At 41.5% G+C, this 21432-nt stretch overlaps 1 protein-coding gene across 1 annotated transcript in view; it reads left to right on the forward strand.

Moving 5' to 3' along the window:
* Positions 1–15415: 15415 nt before the first annotated feature.
* The window catches only part of LOC149143790 (B-type cell cycle switch protein ccs52A-like), a 38463-nt gene continuing 32446 nt past the window's right edge, over positions 15416–21432 (forward strand). Inside the window, exon 1 of the mRNA XM_089451941.1 lies at positions 15416–15607. Within this exon, the coding sequence (XP_089308067.1) occupies positions 15416–15607 (192 nt within the window). The remainder of the gene's footprint in view (positions 15608–21432) is intronic.

Consider the following 21432-nt stretch of genomic DNA (forward strand, 5'->3'; position numbering starts at 1 on the left):
CCCTTATCACTTGTGATCACATATCTGTCCTCCTTCTACACTTAGAGCCTCGCTCTATTTATACATTCCCATAGTTCGCGGACCATGGGTAGGCCGACAAATTCTATATTAAATTACAATACTTTAGGGTGGACAACCCTAGAATTTCACACTCCGTGCCCGCATTTTGCGGGGTCTTACATTATATTTGACCAAAATTGGGCTACAAGCCCCAAAAACCCACTATGGGGGGATCCGCTAACCAACAGGTCCCCAACACAATCAACGTGACTCATCCCGAGTCACTCGGCTAGTGAGGTGATATTTTCTCGGAGTCCATCTAGCAACTCCTTTACTTTGTGGACGTCTGCCACACATTCCTCCATTGTCCTTTGTATCAAATGTGTGCGACTCTCTGATGCATCATTGTTAGTGGCATCCTCTTGCCTTTGTGCATATGTATCCTGCAACTGGGCTAGATTCCCCTCGATCATGGTGGTGACCGTGAATGCTTCCTCGAGCCAAGGCTGGATGCGTGCTTTAAGCCCTCCTTCTTTCTGGCGGGTGGCGTCCACCTATTATTTCAGAGCCTGGGCCTCCATCATGTTGGCCAATTGCTGAGTAAGGGTGACCGTTTGCGTGGTCCCCTAGACATTGTCATAGGCCTGCTGTAATTTCCATGCTTCTGTCTCTAACTGTTGTAGCATTGGGTCCTCCTACAGTGAAGTGAGTGTGAAGAGGGACTGGTCCAACAATCCTGTGTAGTCTTGTACAACATGCTCTATCTCTTTCAACCATGATTGAATGGTGTGGTGGCACTGCTCTCTGACTTCCGGGGGTGTAGAGGGTTGCGCCTTCAGTCGCAGCTCTGCAATCTGTAAGTTCAGCTCCAATTGAACCTTCACGGCCTCCTCCTGGGTCCTGTGAGCTCTAGCTGCCAGTTGGTGAATCTTTTCCATGGTGGAGAGTGTCGTCGGCACAACCAGCTATGGAAAGCTGTTATAGGCCTCCTCCACTGCCTGTTCTAATCCCTAGTGTTGTGCGACCAGGTCGTCGCATTGCAGGTTGAGCTATTCTAAATTTACCTTCTGCTCGCTCAAGACTTGGAGAGCGTGGCCCTCCCTGGCGTGAAGCTCAGCATTTACCCCATCCTGTAGCCAGTATAAGGTTTCTCTGGGAAGGGTAGACAAATTCAACCCCCAGCCCATCATGTCACCTTCAGCTTCTACTAAGATGATGCCTTCTGGTAACACCAATGTGTTCACTATGCAACCACGAAACGTCTGCTCAACTTCAGATGCACCTTTCACAAGGTGTGGTGTCATCACTCCTGGGGGTCGCACTTGTAATGCCTGTAACTGCACTTTGAGTGCTCCCAACATAGTTGTTTGCTCCATCATTAACTCCTCCAGAGAATCCTTAGTGGCATCACGAACTGGTGCGCTACTGTCAAGAAGGTCTCCCCCCAAGGTCTCTGTTTGGTCAATTTAGTGTGTTCTAAATTGCTATTAAAATGTCAATCCGGGGTTCGTAAACTTACGAAGTGAAGTGTACTATATGTAATAGACAACCATTTCCTTAGTCTTTTGTCGTTTTTGAGTTTTTTAGTTTGTTTTTGGATTTATCTTTCCCTAATGTGTGATGGTGAAAATGAAAGTTAAGTATGGATGGTGATGGTGATTTCTACAGTGATTTCCTAAAACTTAAAAGTGCTCAAAAAGAAAGCTTTAAAACAACTGTAATGAAATCAATTCTTAAGAGGAAGTAAATGTATTAAACAGTGAACTAATGACAATGGCCCAGTATCCTTGCTGCTGAATGAAAAAGAAAGTAAAAACTGAACTTAAAGCAACTCAAACTAAAAGCAAAGCAACTAATTCACACTACTTCAACTTTTCAGATCCTTTACCCTTCAGCTCAATCTACCTTGTGGGAAGCAATCATGAATAAGTTTAAGAAATATGATAACTAAATTGCAAGAAATTAAATTGCAGAAAGGAAACTAATCACACTACTTCAACTCTTCTGATCCTTTACCCTTCAGCTCAATCTACCTTGAGGGAAGCAATCATGAATGAGTTTAAGCAATATGATAACTAAATCACACTACAATAAGTAATATTCTGATGTCTTACTAATAGAGTCACTTGACTATAGAAATAAACCATAAACTGATGAGTAGTATGATGTCCAAGTAACATAAAAATAAATAAGCAAATCACAACTTGAAAAAGAACATTGTTGGAATTAAACTTCAGAAAATGAAAGTTAGCAGGAAGGACAAGATGATCTCATATGTCAATAGTTATCAAAAAGATGAAAATTTACCCGGGCTGCCTAAGAAAACCTGCAGAAAAGCATTGATCAGCTGACATCTATAAAAAAAGGAAGTGAGCATGTAAACAGTAGTGAATTTAAAAACATCTAAACAGCATGTTATATACAAGCTAATGATTATGAAGATAGAAACATAATGAAATCAAATGACAACTATACAGGGCTTTAGTGCGCAGGGGCCCTCTGCCACCTCAGCCAGTCAACGAACAATCACAAGAACGAGCTCAACAAAGTAGTCTTCTCATGTATTAAAGCAGCAGAAACATATATAAAACAAAGTATAGTGGGGTGCTAATAGAAACAGTTCCAAAAATTACATCGCAAAAGCTTCTACACAGCGTTCATCAACGTGTTATTTATAATGAAAAAGTACTGAAACTAACTAACTGAATCCTATGCTATTAACTGTGTTGCCAAGGACACGTAGATCTCCTCAGCCGAGATCTAGCATAACTTTCATCATGTCTATTAAATCTTCGGAGTGGTAGCTGTTGGATTCAGGTTACAGGGATGATCTCCAGGTGTGTCGGTGTCTTCGTGGGTGGAGGACTGTGCCACGTAAACGTTCACGTGCTCAAAACAGAGACGTGCCACCGCTAAATTGCTTGGTTGGCTTTGCCTTTGACCCTTGTTGACCGTGACCTTCTATGGATGATTTGGCTGATTTGAAGGGACACATTCCATGTACCCGTCACCTGTAGCTTTCCCATGTGGCTCATTTCTTCATAGGACACCTGTAGCATAGCTTTTAAAAAAATAGCTGCGGAATCCTGTGCTAGTTGCGGAAACCTGTGCTGGCTGCGGAAACTGACAAGTTTCCGCAGTTGCTTGAACAAAAATCTAAACCAAACAACAGTCATAAGCATAGTCAGAAAACCATGTAAAAATCTCTTTTTAGACTATAATGCAATGATTTAATAGCTTGGTGGATGAATTAAGTGGAAAAAGAAGGCTGAGAGGGTGTATAGGAAGGTGCAGGTTTGAGGCTCAACATACCCCCACTGTGAAGGTGTTGCATGTCCTCATGCAACCAAAATTTAGTTATTTCCCTCTAATTCATATGTTCTGAGGCTTCTGCAAGGACATCTAGCCCTCTTTTCTTCTTCTTTGATGCTAACATCATCCTTGGTTTCCTGACTAGACATTTGAACTTGAGACTAATTAATGCTCTGCTTAACGTTTTGCACTTTTTCTTCAGCCTCTTGTTTTTCTTTTGCCACAGTCCTAAATGGAGCATAGTGTTATCATGGACAATCTTGTCTACCTTACTCTTCTCTTTTAGTGCTTCATTTTCCTGTTTGATATGCCTATTTAGGACTTCTAATTCAAATACTTCCTATTTCAAAGACTGAACTTGTGCATCAAGTGGCAAAGTGGTACTCAGTCCTGCAGTTGATTGTTCTAAGGATTCCAGGTAGTTATATACCTCTTGCTGATTAGGATCTACCTCAGGTGTCTTTCTCGGACTAGGCTCAAAATCTGGTGGAGGAGGAAGACTGCTCTCTCTTGCTGGCCGAAAAGGGCTTTCCTCACATGGAGGACTTGATTCAATGCTTGGCTGAGCTGGAGATTTCTCAAGTGTCTCTTCACCTAAATCAATAAAGTGAGACTGTTTTTCTTGGGTTTTATTCCCTCTCCCTTTTAGCCTAGTGCTCCTCCTTAAGTATGGACTAATACTCTTCTCTTGTGCACTCTGTTTTCCTTTCTGCTTTTTCTTGGCTATAGCAACAGCCTAAAGGTGTACTAATATTTCTGACAGAGGTTGATAATCCTCTTCTATGGATTGCTCAGGGGATGGATAGACTTCTTGAATGGTTCTTTTGCCTTTCTCTTTCTTCTGTTTCTTATTTTTAGCTCTATCTTCTTCTTCTTTTTGGACAGTTTCTTGAATTTCTATTGTAGGGGAGTCTTGGACTGTAATGTTCTTTTCTTTCCTCCTACTTTTCCTTGGAATCTTTGGTGGACTGCTTCCAGAGGCCTCAGACGGCTCTTGGAAGTAGTTCCTTGTCAAGAATTGCTCCCAAGTATCCTTAGTTTTCTTTAACTGGTCCTCAATAAGAATTTTTATGAATCCATGATGGTAAAGATGAGGTTCAATGTTGCCTACGTGTTTTTGAACTATAAAACTCATCTTTTTCAAACTTAATAGTAGAAAATGAGGCAAATTAAGAGTGTGACCCTCTATGAAATTCATCATCAGTCTGGCATGATACATATACATAGAACCAAAACGACCTTCACACGTGATAAATTTCTGGATGACTAACAGTAGACTAGACCATTCCTCTTTTAGTGCATGAACAGGGATGCCTCTTGTAAATACGGTGGTATCCATACCTTGGTTTTGTAGCATGATTCTCCATATTTGATCGTCCACACTTCTATTTTTAAACCACCTTTCACCTTCTTGAGGTAGGCCTGTGGCAGCTGCTACTCTGGCCTCAGTCACTGTAAACTTTAAGTCTCCAATCTCCACTGTTTTTCCATCAAAAGACCGCACAAAAGCTTTGGTCACCTCCTTGTTATTCCCTTTAAATTTTTGGATAAATCGTAGCCATCTGGCTTTCTTCAGCAATTCCTTAGTTTGAGGATAACCCTCCAAGTATTTCGATCCTTCTGGCTCGGCTCTCAGTAATATTCCCATCTGCTGTTTTAAATTCCAACTGAGAGTTCTTCTGCGTGTGAGGGTTCAGAAAAAAACGACTCTGTTACAGGGTTTAGGATAGACTGTAGTGACTACAGTCAGGGTTTTAGGATGACTGTAGTGACTGCAGTCGGAAATGGATAACAGGGAATGGAAGTACTCAAATTACTGGAGGAACAGAGGGTGAGCAACAGTGAACAAGTTTAAAATGTGGATGCATGCGAGGAGTATGGTATTAGTAGAGTGGTAAATGAGTGGAATAATGACAGAATTCTTTCGAATCGGGTGACTGTGTATGAAATTTTTACACGTCTCAATAGATGGCTGTGGAAATTACAGCTAAGAAGAGCTATAACACAATAGGTCACGTCTCAAAAGTACGGGTAATAAATAGAAGTGCAGTCAGTCTTGAGTTTAAACTCGGAATAATCATGAGACCATTGGAGAAATGGATGCAAGGTGTGTGGAGTGATATCGTGGAATAGGAGTGGTAGTGGAGCTATCGTATCAAATCATTGCACATAGTAGAACTTGTTATGGTTTAATAACTATGCATAATTACGACTTGTATTGTTATTTGATAAATATTTTTTATCATACCTTTGGAAACTTTGTCATTTCTAGCTCAAGGCTTCTAACCAATTGCTCTTCTTTGATGTCTTGGAGATGCCCCATGTCTTTAGCTCAATTACACCTACATTTCATGATTATGGCACTAACAGTTGACTGTGAATTTTGAAAACAGAGTGATGATGGCTGCGGAAATTGTTTCTGGCTGCGGAAACTGCTTCTGGCTGCGGAAATGGTTTCCAGCTGCAGAAACTGAGACAGCACCCCCTTAACTGCACAAAGATAGTTAGAGAAGAACTAACTAAATGAAAATAGTCCTGGAAGGGAATTTTATTGATGGAGTGAAATGGAATGAGTGGAATGAAATGAAAATGAAGTGAAATGGAAATGGGAATGAGATGGAGGTGAAGTGAAATGGCAAATGAGATGGAGTGAAGATGGCAAGAGAAGGAGAGGAGATTTTTTTTTTTGGAAAATATAGAGTGTCAGGTGTCCCTGATTTTCACTCTATATTTTCTGTATAAGACTGCCAATCTATGATTGGTTTTCAGGCTTATACGTTTTTTTTTTTTTTTAGCTGAAAGAAACAAAGGCTAGGCTGATGGGGAAGAAGGATTCTTCTCCACCAGCCTTATTGTAGAATTCTCTTGGAACATTTTGACAAATTCCTCTTTTGAGAGTGGCTTATGATAAATTTTCAATCGGTGGCCATTCACAATGAGAGGAGTTTGAAACTCATCAATGGTCTTGATTCTTACTGCTCCATTGTTAAAGACTTTGTCAATCTCATATGGCCCAAGCCAATGAGTCTGAAATTTTCCTTTGAATTCTTTAAACTTGGAATCAAACAATAACGCCCAATCTCCCTCTTGAAACTTTCTTTCTTTGATATATCTGTCATGCCACTTAGCTCTTTGATGTTGAACTAGATCAGTCCTTAAAATTGCATCTTGTCTGATCTCATCTAGCTCATTCAGCTCCTCCATTCTGTGCTTTTGGGCTTCTGATAGATTCATCCCCAACTGAACTGCCATCTTGAAAGTCTTGACTTGAAACTCAATGGGGAGTAGGACTTTTTTCCCATAAACAAGTTCATAGGGAGAATGTCCTGTTGTGTTCCTCCATGTAGTTCTATAAGCCCATAAGGCTTCAGGGAGCCTTTCTGCCCAATCTCTTCTGTGTAGGTGAACAGTTTTGGTGATGATATTCTCAAGAACTTTGTTTGAAGATTCCACTTGGCCATTTGCTTGCGGATGGTAAGGAGTAGATTTTCTGTGCTTGATTTTGTATTCTTCCATCAGCTTCTCCATCAAGTTAGATGTAAATTGACTTCCCTGAACTGTCACAATTTCTCTTGGGACACTAAAACGAGTAAAAATATCCTCAAAAAGAAATTGAACAACTGAATTTTCAGTGGCAGAAGGCAATGCTTTAGCTTCTACCCATTTAGTGACATAATCAGTGCATACCAATATATACTTCTTTTGTTTAGATGGTGGATTAATGGGTCCAATGAAATCTAAAGCCCATTTTTCAAAGGGTTCGATGAGTACTTGTGGTTGTAATGGCATTTCATTCGAAGAGTCGGTCTCCCAACTCTTTGGCAGCTGTCACACCTTCTGACATATTGTTTTGCATCTTTGAAAAGGGAAGGCCAATAATATCCTAAAGAAAGTATTTTATAGGCCGTCCTTTTGTCAGCAAAGTGTCCACCGCATGGTTCATCATGAAATGCCTTGAGGATGTCAGGCATTTCATCTTCCCGAACACATCTTCTGATCACACAATCTAGCCCTGTTTTAAACAATTCATTAGAAATCCATGAATAACTTGAGCTCTCCTGAATAATTTTTCTTTTTTTACCAGGAAATAGATGTGGAGGTAGCTTCCCTGTAACCAAGTAGTTAGCAATATCTGCATACCAAGGAGTCTTAGTAGTTACTGCAAACAAATATTCATCTAGAAGCTTATCCTTTATAGGAGAATCTTCGTTAGTATTTTGGATTCTAGACAAGAAATCAGCTACTGTATTTTGTTTCCCTGGCCTATCCAACACAGTAATATTGAATTCTTGTAAAAGTAAAAGCTATCTTGTAACTCTGCCATTAGTAACAGGTTTGTTCATGAGATATCCAATTGCAGAATGATCAGTATGGACAAAAGTTTCATAGCCTGTTATATAATGTCTAAACTTGTTGATTGCATGAACAACGACTAAGAACTCTTTCTCAGTCACAGTATAGTTTAACTTAGTGGGAGTCAAATTTTTACTGGTGTAGTAAATGGCATAGGGAACTAAATCCTTTTGTCCCAACACAGCTCCTAGAACTGTATTTGAAGCATCTGTAGAAATATGGAAAGGAAGTTTCCAATTTGGACCTCTCAAAATGGGTGCTTCAGATATTCTTGTTTTCAAAGTTTCAAATGTAGATTGACAATTAGGATCCCATTTGAATTCACAGTCTTTTGTAAGTAATTTGAAGAGTGGAGATGCTATTTTGATGAAGTTTTCAATAAATCTTCTATAGTATCCAGTAAATCCAAGAAAACTTCTAACATCTTTTTGACAATTTGGAATAGGCAAGTTGGAGATGACCTCAACTTTTGATCTATCAACTTTAATCCCATCTCTTGAAATATGATGTCCCAAAACAATCCCTTCAGTAAACATCATAAAGCATTTTTCATGACTTAATGATAGGTTTGTTTCTTTACATCTTATAAGGAATTTTTCCAAATTCTCTAATGCCTCTTCAAATGAATTACCATAAACTGTAAAATCATCCATATAAACCTCTACACAATCATGGATTAGAACGGAAAAGATTCCTAGTACTACCCTTTGAAATGTTGCGGGTGCATTACATAATCCAAAAGGAGGTACTCGGTAAGAAAAAGTTCCCCATGGATAGGTAAATGTGGTCTTGTCCTGATCTTCAGGTGCTACCTGAATCTGATTGTAACCACTAAAACCATCCAAAAATGAAAAATACTTTTTGCCTACTAAAGTATCTAATACCTAATCGATAAAGGGTAAAGGAAAGTGATCCTTCAAAGTTGCTTTGTTCAATTCCCTGTAATCAATGCATACTCTCCATTTACCATTCTTTTTAGGTACTATAACCAAAGGAGAAACCCATCGGCTATCTGAAATTGGATAAATGAAGTTCACATTAAGTAACTTTTGGAGCTCTTCTTTCACTATCTCCCTAAGGTTTGGATTCATCCTTCTCTGAGGTTGTCTGATTGGTCTACTGGTTTCCTCAATGTAGATGTGGTGAATGCAAGTCTTAGGGTCAATACCTTTCATATCGGTATATTCCCATGCAAATGCAGTAGAATGTTTTTGCAAGATTTTGGTTAGTTCTTCGTGTTGTGATCTTTCCAAATTTTTGTTGATATTCAATGTTTTTCCTTGAAAGATCTCAATGGTGGAACTACCAAATTCTTCCATAGAGAAAAGAGACATTTGTCTAGATGATAGATACTCAATGTCGGAATCTAACGGAAATTGTGTGTGGTCATATTCTGAAGATGTTTCAAAATTTTCTAATGTGTTCAGAATTTGACTGTCTTCACTAACTTCAGAAATGGTAAAGACAGGTTGTATAGTATCTTCATCATCAACCCACTCATTATCTCCTATTTCTGTAATTGATTTTGTTGGAGGATACAGATTGAATTTCTTTGTCGAATTACCATCAGAAATATACATATCCCCAGACCTACAACTGATGAAAGCATCGACTGTGGCTAGCCAAGGTCTTCCTAAGATGAGAGGATGTCCTCCTAAATTACTCTTGGCAGTTAAAAGCATGAAATCCACTGGATATTCCCAAGATTCTAAGGAGACCGAAATGTCTTCTAATACACCATTTGGTTTAATAATTGATCGATCTGCAAGTTGCAGTAAAGTAGGTGTAAAGAGAAGATTAGGAAGTTTCATCTGTTCCATAGTCTGTCTACTCATAATGTTGATAGCAGCCCCTAAATCAATCAAAGTATTTGGAATTTCAACCCCATTGATATGTGTTTTTACAATTGGACTACCGGGATCTACATACTTCTGCATAGTAAATTTTCCCATCATGATGTCTGCAATTTTCCCTACTAGGTGGATTCTTCTTGTGTCTCTAGGTTTCCTTCCTGGTCTTTTAAGACTCAACTCCTTTATTGTTTTTGCTAGAATAGGAATGTCTTTAATGGCTTGTAACAAGGGAATCTTGATACAGACATTCTTCAATTCATCTAGAAAATCATAGTCAGGCAACAAGATTTGTTTTTTCACCCCTTTGTCAATTTGTAATCTTTCAGGAAAAGGAGGTGTGGATGAAGATGCAGGTTGCTCAACTATAGGAGTTGTGGGGGTTAGCTCTTTTTCTTTTTCTTTCTGAGTGTTTGGGTTTTGAAGAGATGCTTCAGAACCCTTATTGGCTTCAAGAGACTCTTCCTCAGAAATGCTTTGATTTTGGGCATCTATAGAAGGTTTATCTAGAACTCTACCAGATCTGAGTTGTACATCATTGAGAAGAACAATCATATAGGCAGGAAATTGTTGACCTTCTATCATGTAAGCATTTTGAGGGTTTTTATTATTGGGGTTTGGCAATGGCTGAGAAGGAAGTTGGTTTGACTTCTGTTGGAACGGAAGCAAGAGTTGAGAATTTGGGTTTTGTTGAGAAGGTTGTTGTTGTTGAAATGGCAATGATAGTTGTGGGTTTTGATTTGGAAGTTGTGGAGCTTGTTGGTTTTGAAAAGATGGAAGATATTGATAAAATTGAGCAAATCTCCCATAAGGATTTTGCATATCTTGTACCTGTGATTGAAAAGGATTCTGAGGTTGGGACCAAGGTTGTTGCCAAGGATTCCAATTTGGTGGGGGTTGAAAGTTCATAGAGTTGTTAAACCCTTGATTTTGTTGCCCCTGCCAAGGTCTCCTTGCAACAAAACAGAGAGACTCAATTGTATTTGGATCTTCTTGAAAGACAGCTTTGAGCCCAGGAATTGAAGGACAATCCTTGGTCTCATGATTCTCTGAACAAATCACACATGTTTCTACAAATTTTGCATCCAAGGAACATTCCCTAAGAGCATGTTTTTTTCTACATTTTGGGCAAAAGATGGCTAAAGCTTCAGCTTCTGCTTTCTGCTTATTGTGGAACTTAAGAGTGTCTAGTTGCTCACTAAGACTCCCTAAGATATCAGTTTTGAATTCATCAAGCATGTTGCCAATCTAAGCCCTACTTACTAATCTAGTTGCAGATTTGTTTACTCTGATGAGAGAAGGATCTCTAGGCCCTTTTCCAGTTTTAGATTTTCCTCTTGAGAGATGGACACACAGTTTTGCTATATCATGAGGTGGAAGTTGAGATATGTCTCCTTTTCCCATCATGTTCAAAATATCTATCCATTCATCTCTAATGGCTTTTAATAGAAGGGCTTTCAAGGTCTCCTCATCTAAGTTACTCATTTTTGCTCTTTTCAGGTTGTATTGAAATCTTTCAAGTAAATCCTCCAAGTTTTCATCTTCTTTTTGTACCATTTTGAATACCTCATCCTTGTGATTGGTGGGCATACAATAGTCCAAGTATCTATCCAAAAATGTTTGTTTCATATCATTCCAAGTCCTAATGGATTGAGTCAGTAATCCCATGAACCATTTCAAAGCTGCTCCTTTCAATGTTGAAGGAAACAGTTTGAGTTTTTGAGAGTCTTCCAGATAATCATAGGTTCGACACATGACCTCAAACTCAAATAGAAATGTTTCAGGATCTTCATTTCTTAACCCATGAAAGTTTGGGAGGACAGATGGTGAAATATTTTTCATTGTTGCTCGAGAATCCTCATCGACTATAGGAAATCCGAATGAGTTATCTCCATCCCTATTTCCCCCATTGTTACCTCTACCTCCTCCATTATTTCCTCCTCCTCCTCCTCTACCTCTACCTCTACCAAATCCGTTTACTCCCTCTTCTGTCATGGTAGTTTTCTCAGAGATTTCAGAGTCATCTGGTTCTTCTACTAATGGCGAACGAGGAGGAATTTCTCCCTCTTATTCCTCAGGTGATTCTACTTCTTCAATTACAATGTGTCTCCTTGTAGAAGAAAAGAAAGGATCTATTCCTAATTCAGATTCGATGGATGGCGTGGGAGAGTCAACTATTGCCTCTTGAATTCCAGGAATCCTAGGGCTAGGAGTGTAGGTTGGAGATGATGGAGGTGTCCCTTGTCTATTCCTTGAAGTAGAAGGAGTTGTAAAAATCGATCTCTTGGCTCTAGCTAAAAACCTTCCCCTAGAGTCTCTTGCTCTATGCATGTCATTTTTATTTTTTTATTTTTCTTCAAGTCGGGCTAATAATTCTCTTTCTGATCTTCCAGGTCACTCTAGGTGCAAGAAGAAAGCATACTCAAGAAACAATTAAACCAATAACTTTCTCTTTTCTGATCCTCCAGATCACACTAAGTGCAAGAGGAGAGCATATTTTGGGAGGTTATCAATTTTCCTTCCTTGAAATTTTCTTGTGTTTTTTTTTTAAGAAATTGGCTACCTAATTTCACTTCCTCGGCAACGGCGCCAAAATGTTTGGTCAATTTAGTGTGTTCTAAATTGCTATTAAAATGTCAATCCGGGGTTCGTAAACTGACCAAGTGAAGTGTACTATATGTACTAGAAAACCATTTCTTTAGTCTTTTGTCGTTTTTGAGTTTTTTAGTTTGTTTTTGGATTTATCTTTCCCTAATGTGTGATGGTGAAAATGAAAGCTAAGTATGGATGGTGATGGTGATTTCTACAATGATTTCCCAAAACTTAAAAGTGCTCAAAAAGAAAGCTTTAAAACAACTGTAATGAAATCAATTCTTAAGAGGAAGTAAATGTATTAAACAGTGAACTAATGACAATGGCTTAGTATCCTTGCTGCTGAATGAAAAAGAAAGTAAAAACTGAACTTAAAGCAACTCAAACTAAAAGCAAAGCAATTAATTCACACTACTTCAACTCTTCAGATCCTTTACCCTTCAGCTCAATCTACCTTGTGGGAAGCAATCATGAATAAGTTTAAGCAATATGATAACTAAATTGCAAGAAATTAAATTGCAGAAAGGAAACTAATCACACTACTTCAACTCTTCTGATCCTTTACCCTTCAGCTCAATCTACCTTGTGGGAAGCAATCATGAATGAGTTTAAGCAATATGATAACTAAATCACACTACAGTAAGTAATATTCTGATGTCTTACTAATAGAGTCACTTGACTATAGAAAGAAACCATAAACTGATGAGTAGTATGATGTCCAAGTAACATAAAAATAAATAAGCAAATCACAACTTGAAAAAGAACATTGCTGGAATTAAACTTCAAAAAATGAAAGTTAGCAGGAAGGACAAGATGATCTCATATGTTAATAGTTATCAAAAAGATGAAAATTTGCCCGGGCTGCCTAAGAAAACCTGCAGAAAAGCATTGATCAGCTGACAGCTATAAAAAATGGAAGTGAGCATGTAAACAGTAGTGAATTTAAAAACATCTAAATAGCATGTTATATACAAGCTAATTATTATGAAGACAAAAACATAATGAAATCAAATGACAACTATATATGGCTTTAGTGCGCAGGGGCCCTCTGCCACCTCAGCTAGTCAACGAACAGTCACAAGAATGAGCTCAACAAAGTAGTCTTCTCATGTATTAAAGCAACAGCAACATATATAAAACAAAGTATAGTGGGGTGCTAATAGAAACAGTTCCAAAAATTACATCGCAAAAGCTTCTACACGGCATTCATCAACGCGTTATTTATAATGAAAAAGTACTGAAACTAACTAACTGAATCCTATGCTATTAACTGTGTTGCCAAGGACACGTAGATCTCCTCAGCCGAGATCTAGCGTAACTGTCATCATGTCTATTAAATCTTCGGAGTGGTAGCTTTTGGATTCAGGTTACGGGGATGATCTCCAGGTGTGCCGATGTCTTTGTGGGTGGAGTATTGTGCCACGTAAACGTTCACGTGCTCAAAACAGAGACATGCCACCGCTAAATTCCTTGGTTGGCTTTGCCTTTGACCTTTGGACCGTGACCTTCTATGGATGATTTGGCTGATTTGAAGGGACACGTTCCATGTACCCGTCACCTGTAGCTTGCCCATGTGGCTCATTTCTTCATAGGACACCTGTAGCGTAGCTTTTAAAAAAATAGCTGCGGAATCCTGTGCTGGCTGCGGAAACCTGTGCTGGCTGCGGAAACTGACAAGTTTCCGCAGTTTCCTGAACAAAAATCTAAACCAAACAACAGTCATAAGCATAGTCAGAAAACCATGTAAAAAGCTCTTTTTAGACTATAATGCAATGATTTAACAGCTTGGTGGATGAAGTAAGTGGAAAAATAAGGCTGAGAGGGTGTATAGGAAGGTGCAGGTGTGAGGCTCAACAGTCTCCGTTGTCTTTGTCTTTTTGCGTGCGATTGGCAGTTCCAGAACGCACGGCCTCTTGAGGTGGGTTGATTTTGTTGTAAGGTCTGTGTGTTCCTGTGTCTCCACCTCCCCCTATATGTCATGCTCCATGGACATTTCCTGACCTTCCTCGGTCTCTTCGGTAGGTGTGGTTGTGGTTTCTGCCATCTACACTGTCGCTGTTACCTCAGCCGCCTTTTGCTGCATGACCGCTTCATGTTCCTGGCATTTTCTCTTCGCCAGCTTCGCGATGCGTAGCTTGGTCTCCCTCTTCTACTGTTGAGATGCAGCACTCTGGAGACCATGATACCGTTACATCAAATATTGCATCATCTGTTGCAATAAATGGAAACTTTACCTATTCTTGGGCTGGATCCTTATGCGCTCAGATATACAGGTTATGCTTATCCACCTTGAATTTGGCTGCACTTTGCAAACTGTTGTATAGTGTTGGGGATAATCGCGACCTATGGTTGATCCATGTTCGGATGCTCACCTCCATGAACACCCAAAACACCTTAATCTCGTGAACCCTCGTTGCATCTTTCGTCACCTAGAGCGAGGTGTACCTCGCGGCTTCAAGTAGGTTCTTCTCAATGGTGGGAAACTTGATGTCCCTTGATAGCTCCCCTGAAACCAATAGGATAGATATGAGCAACCATGCGTAGTGGAAGGTCTTACCCTGCTCCTTGGCCTCCCTACAATTTGTCAAAAATTCATCGCAGAGAAACTTTGCCGAGTTGAATTGGACCCCCTCTGCACACTGCTCCGCCAATGCAATTACAGATGCTGGCACCTCATCTGCGCGACATTTTCTCATGAGCCTGCCAACCAGCAGCTGGGTGGAAATGTACACCCCTTTTTCCCTGATGCTTTCTATTACATACCCTCGCTTCCTCTTCTCCAGCTTACATTTGGCTTTCATAGCTTCTGCGAGGGACAAGTCATTGCTCTTTCTTGCTATGGCTGTGGGATTGTTTCCCTTGATGGGCAGGTGAAAAATCCAGTGAATTAAATCGATCGTGATGGGAATCGGCTCCTCCAGCTAGAGATACCCATCATGTACTAGACATAGTAGCTACCGGATGACAAAAATAATGATGGGCGCGCGGTGGTAGTGGGGTGTCCACCGCAGATGTAGTAACCCAACCTTCTCCACATCGCGTAACCATTGATGTTGCAATAATTGCTCCGCCTCCCAGTCCTTTGGTATCTTGGTTGTCCCTTTCCATGGGGGGATGTAGGGGGGTAACTTTATCGCGAAGGTATGTGGGAAACATTCTCTGCCTCATCATCCTATGCTTCAATTTGGGCGATCAGGGCTTGCAAATCTTCCTCCTCCTCCTCTGTTTCAATGGCAACAACTTTGCCCTTCTCTGTCATTGACAATTGACTAAATCATGGGTTCCGTGGTGACACCCGGACTGGCCCCATGGGCTGCTTGTTTTTCTATGGTCGCGGTGTGCGTGGGGACTTGGGAACCTCTGGTGCAACTGCTGCCTCTCCAGGCTCCTCTTGGGTCACACGGGGTTCTGGGGTTACTTCCGTGAATCGCACTCTGGTCCTTGCAACCGTCATTGTTTCTACACTGGATTCATTTAGTCGCGTACTCACGGGTGGCAAGGTAGCTTGGTGCTCAATGCTCGGTACTGGCTCAAATATCAAACAACCAAGTGTTGCCTCAAGGCTACCCCAAGGGATTTTATAGTAATGTTTGAATTTGAATTTGCCCATTCCCTCCACTCATGAGTCATTAATACCTTCTTGGCAGCAGATCATCCCGAATCTAGCTCTTAATTCCTGTCTTAATGGCCCGCCGCCTACTCGTTTTTTCCTTAAATTATACCTCTTATCATGAATAGTGACATCAATGGTAACCTCCCAACTTACCTGCATAGCAACACAGCCCCTTGCACGTGACCGCGACCCCTGTGACCTACTGGCCCTGTGCGGAACCTCCTTTCTACGCAGCTCTCCTGTAGACTTGTTTATAGTCCTGCGCCTTCTTTCAATTGCTTGGAGCATTGAGACTGTGCTTCCTATAGATATTCAGGTGGTCTCACCCCTGGTGCGAGGATTCAATTTTTCTGCTAGCCCAGGCTACAGGCACCCTTCAAATACCCTTGTGTCCGGTAGTGTGCTGCGTTCTTCTTTATATGGTACATTCCCCTGTTTAGTAAGGTGCGGTCGCAACGATGATAACAGAGTCGCAACTCTTTCTAATGCATTAGTAGGGCCGGTTAGACTTGGTCCCATCATGCTTAGTTTCTCACGGCCCACTTGCGCGACTTCTGTTTCCAGTTCGCTAATTTCTTCGTCCAATGTCACGCTTTTCTTCCTCAGCCATGCTCACTCTTCATCGAGTTCACGAAGTTTCAAGCTCCCTTGTCGAAGGGCTTCCTGTAACTACCTAATTCCTTTACCTAGGTCCTCGCGCCCCATTGCAACTGTGGGAGCTATGGTCTAGGGATTCTTCTCTGCCCTCCTGGTTTCATCTCATCTTGTCAATGTTGGGGTCATTTCCGTGCTCCGATTTTCACTTATGGTCCTATAGGCCCATCAAACCACTAGTACGCGCAGGTCCCAGTTAGTTTGGCTCACCTAGTGAACTCTGTTCATGACTCCGCATAGCTTTTTGACTGCTCCATCGCGGACTGTTTGTGGAGTGCGTCACCTTCCCTGCTTCCGCGCCGAGTTCTGATTTTCGATCCTTAGTCTGGGAGGTGTTTTCATAGCACACGTCTATACCCATCGACACAGGTGGGCATGAAAACTGCTTTGTCCTGGCTGCCCATCTCACATTCGATGTTGGGGACTTCCAAATTGTAAGCGCATCCGTCTTCTACAGTCATGCCAATTCCCCATAGTCTTCTGATGTGTACTCCACCATCGTGCGGGTGTCGTGCGCAATGCCCATTCCAGCGCATTGTACCGCTGCTGTTCCAGTAATGCTTTTTCAAATTTGACTAAGAATTCATCCACTCCAGTTACCCTATCATATGTTGGCAGTTCCCTTGCTTCGGTTGTCATGCACCGCAGTGATATAATCATCATGTTGCAATTCAACGTTGTTACTTCGTGCAACAGGTTCTTCTAGCGTTCTATTTCTTCATCTGAATCCGAAGTACAGGAACTGTCACATTCCCATGAGATTCTCCCATCCACAGTCGGGTTTACCTGATCTTGGTCTTGTGCCATTACCTGGTAAATGCAATCCAGCTCATCGTTTCTATCCTCGTCGCGCACAAGTTTGGTGTAGCATGCACCTTCGGCTGGATCTAGCGGAATGATTACATGAAGGGACTTTTTCTCGAATATCATCTTCCTCTTCTTCAGGTTGACGACTCCATTCATATCAGTGGCCCAGTCTATTCCTAGCAATGCGGGATAAGGTTTGATGTCATTGACAATCTCTATCATTTCAAAGTCCATCTGTGTGCTTGTGCCTTCGATCATATCCACTATCACCCCTTGCAACCTCCCCATGGGCAAGATCTTTTGTTGGTTCACCATCCATAATTGAATAGGGGACCACTGCAATGCGGGCCTACCAATGCGTTCCCATGTCTGCTTTAGTAACACATTCGCATTCGAACCCAGGTCTAGAATAACCTGATCCATTTCATATTCACCAATATGTGTTGTTAATCTCATCTCCCTCCTGGTGTGCAATGTATGCTTTCCTAGTTTCTTGACCACGTGCGGTCCCCTTGACCCTGCGCACCTATTTATCAACTCCTATAGTCCTTTAACCACCTTATTATCGTGCAATAGTTTCATGCATGTCTCTAAAAAGGTAGTAAGCATAGAAGGATCCATTCCTAGCTCTGGTTGATCCTTACTACTTGAAGTATAGGCCTCCTCGAAGCTCTTCTTAGCTTCCATAAACATCTCCTTTTCGTGTTCCAAGTCAAACTCACGTTCCTTTGTAGGAGCCTTGTGAACCCATTTATCTTCCTCGGGCTACTTCCCCTTATCTTCCCCTGTGGTCGCACCACTTCTGAGCACCATATTCGCATTTGGGTCTTCTTCGCATAGTTCAGACCTCATCATTTGAATATTCTACATCAGAGTAGGCTGAAGGACCCCTTTCTCTTGAATCTGCGCAATCAATGTAGGACAATATACTACTTCATGATCGAATTGAGCACTGTAGGAACAAGATAGTCCCATTGGGTTGGTACAATCATGAGCATAGTGCCTTGGTCCTCTGCAATTGTAACCGATTAATTGTCCGCAGACCCTTCCTGACACCATTCCTCCTCGTCCTCGACCTTGCGCTTGAAATCCAGTGGGTGCCATCCATGTGGTTGGGTCAAGACCTCACATTTCCATTTGCATTCTATATGTTGGGGTCCGCTCCATCATTAACTCTTAGCTGCGACAAGTATGCTCGTCGTGGCCCACCAATCTACAAAAATTGCAAAACAGCTGCTGGGGAGTCTACGTGTACTTCTGCAACAAATGACAGTTGTCTGTCGTGTGCTTTCCTCCCATATGACAGATCGCGCACCAGAGCATGGGTGCCATACTTGGCCCTGCCTGTGCCTCTAGTCTCAACGGCATTGGTCCCCCTCCTGTCAAGTAGTTCATGAATACGGGACAGTGGTCTTTGTCATGGCCCTAGCCTTTACATTTTATGCCCCACACTTCTTCGTGCGCCTCTGGCCAAGGTGCCCTATCCTGCTTCAAGCTCTGCATTTCTACGAAGATAGTCTGAAGCTACAAGTGGATCTATTGAACTCCCAACCCTGGATCCTATATCGGTGTTTCATGCAACCTCATCGCCATTTCCAATGCTTCGGCCTGGGTTGAAAGCTTCTGTTGTGACAACATCGTCCTTAGGTGTGGTGTCAAAGATGCCATAAACCGCGTGCGGTGTTGTGCATCCTTTAGTGTCATATTAGCCTCACGGATCATAGTCTTCAGTCTCTCATCTAGATCCCAGGGGGCCTCGCCTGGAAGCATCGCGATCTCTTTAAATCTAATGATTGAATGTTTCTTTGATTTCGGCTAGCTAAATTCTTTGTTCAATGCATCCTGATCTCTACTATTCCTGCATTTGGGTGACCATTCGAGTGGTTGATATACCATGTCAGTGCGTGATCCTGTAGTGCGCTCACCAATGTGGCCTTCTTAATGTTGTCATCCGTGACCCTTTGTGCTTCCCACATTGCCTTTACCATGAACCATAATTGGTCTGGATCCTCATTCCCTGCTCCTTTGAATATGGGTAGCTTGATTGCACTTGCCATGCTGAACCATGGGGGTGGTGGAGGTGGGGTGGGTGAAGATGGAGGTGAAGTAGGTGAAGTAGGTGATGGCATAAGTAGAGGTGATAGCTGCAGAATGCACTGCCTTATCAAACTAACCGAACTTCTCAGAGAAACCCAAGCGTGCTCTTCCTTGCTCTCTTGCGAAGGTGAAATTAATGGATTGTTCCCTAATATTTCGATCCCTTTGTAAATCCTTCCACTCTGCGTCGTTCCAAGCATTAATGTATTTGCATAACCTGCTTTTCACATAACAACATCTTAATCCAGGTATTCAGGGATTTGATGTACCTACCTCGCGACCCCTTGAGAAAATGTCGTTCTGCTTTGCTATAGCTCACGGTTAAGTCTATCGCTAACCCAGTGATAAACCCCCCTATTATCTGGTCGAGCCAATTGTCCATGGCCCACGTGATCTTATCTTCCGATGCCTCTAGTCTGTGCACTAACTATGGAGTCCACACTATCAGTTGATTGAGCTTATACCTTCCCTGGCTATCAGCTAACCTTGTGATCCAATCATACAGCTCTGAAGAGAAGGATGCGAAGAAGATCTCATGGATTTCCGTATATATGTATCGATCCAGCCACCTCTTCTCGGATATTTGCGGAGTCCTATTTTCTTGTGTCATGAACTCATGAAGCTTCTGATCGAACCAATATTCAATTTCCTTCTTCATAGGATTCCAGTGTTTCGACATCAGACATCCCTTAGGCAGATTCCAATCTTGGCAACAGAACCATTTGTTGGCTTGTTGGGGCCTGACCCAGGTTCAGAAGTGATTTAGCCAAACAAATCCTGAAACTACCGGCCATTTCGGCAACAGTCCGTAGTGAACGGACTGAGGTCTCACTCGAGTTAGTATGGGAGGGTGCTGGAACCAGGTTTCCGCACCCTAGGGATGTCTGGATGAAGTCTAGGAAGGTCACAAGTAGATCCTGCGCGCTCGCACTATGCAGTTGTCTAACCTTGGCGTAAGGAGTGGGAAGAGGCATGGTCTAGATCCCTTATCCTTATTGCATTATTATTATAGATCTTAACTTGACTTTGTGGGCCCAATATTCTTATCAATCATTCAACATTCATAACAAGTGTGCGCAATCATAAACTGTAAGGAGATGCACATTTGAGACTTTGTTGTGTATGTCGTTTGAGTGACATTGGGAGGCGATTGCGTGGAATTTTTGTAAGAAGGGATTATTTGGAGTCATGGAAACCATTGATATGTCCACAACAGTAGTTCAAACACCCACATTAGCATCACCCATAGTAGGAGCACCGTCGCTACAGAAACAATAGAAATCACCAAGGAAGAAAGAACCAAGAAAAAGCAAGACAAGAAGCCTGCCAAACCTGTGAAACCTCAAAAGCAACTCGAGTAGGTCAATATTGGTGAAGAAGAAGTGGAGGAAATACAGCCAGAGGAAATTGGTGCAATGTTCATCTCACCTCTACCCTCATACATCTTGGGGAGGAATCCAAGTTCCAAACTAGTAAAGGATTCCAAAGATGCGAAGTATGGGACATTTACACCATTATTGTCAGAAGTTGTGTAGTTTTTAGGAGTGATTTTAGGGAAAATTCTGCAACTCAAATTTACAGATTATGATTTTAATGATCAGAAGAAGTACCCTCAGTTCACTCCAGACTCGTACTTGAAGCAAGTTCACTACCTAGAGACTGAAGTGACTAGATTAAAACCACAAAGGTGGCTAAATGGGTTGGTGCAGTCAGGATTGATCAATATGTTGAATGTGTCGCACTTCGGCAGAAGTTCAACAAACACAACATGTGTGCGATAATTGTTGGTATTAATACATGATGGATACATGTGGATGGGGAATAAGATCCGCATAGACCAAATGTTGATATGGAGGATCACAATATTACAATACCAAGGGAAGAATCCCGTAGAGGAGTTCATGGGAAAGGATTAGGATCGCACTTTGGCAGACAATAGGAAGAAGAAGTATGGTTTGATCAAAGGCAAAATGGGCTATGACATAAAATTGATCAGTGACCAAGCAGTCCACTTCACAACACACCTTTTGGTACGAATTATTATGAGGAAGTGCCACACAAATGAAGTTCCTATGTCAGTGGTGTATTTAGCCATGCAGTGCACAAATGGAGTCCAATAAAACTAGGTTGGATACTTATGGAAGGAATTCCTAG

The sequence above is a fragment of the Pinus tabuliformis genome, chromosome X, assembly GCF_031772625.1.
Source record: "Pinus tabuliformis cultivar Carrire ecotype Pingquan chromosome X, CPIR1, whole genome shotgun sequence".
NCBI classification, from domain to species: Eukaryota; Viridiplantae; Streptophyta; class Pinopsida; order Pinales; family Pinaceae; genus Pinus; species Pinus tabuliformis.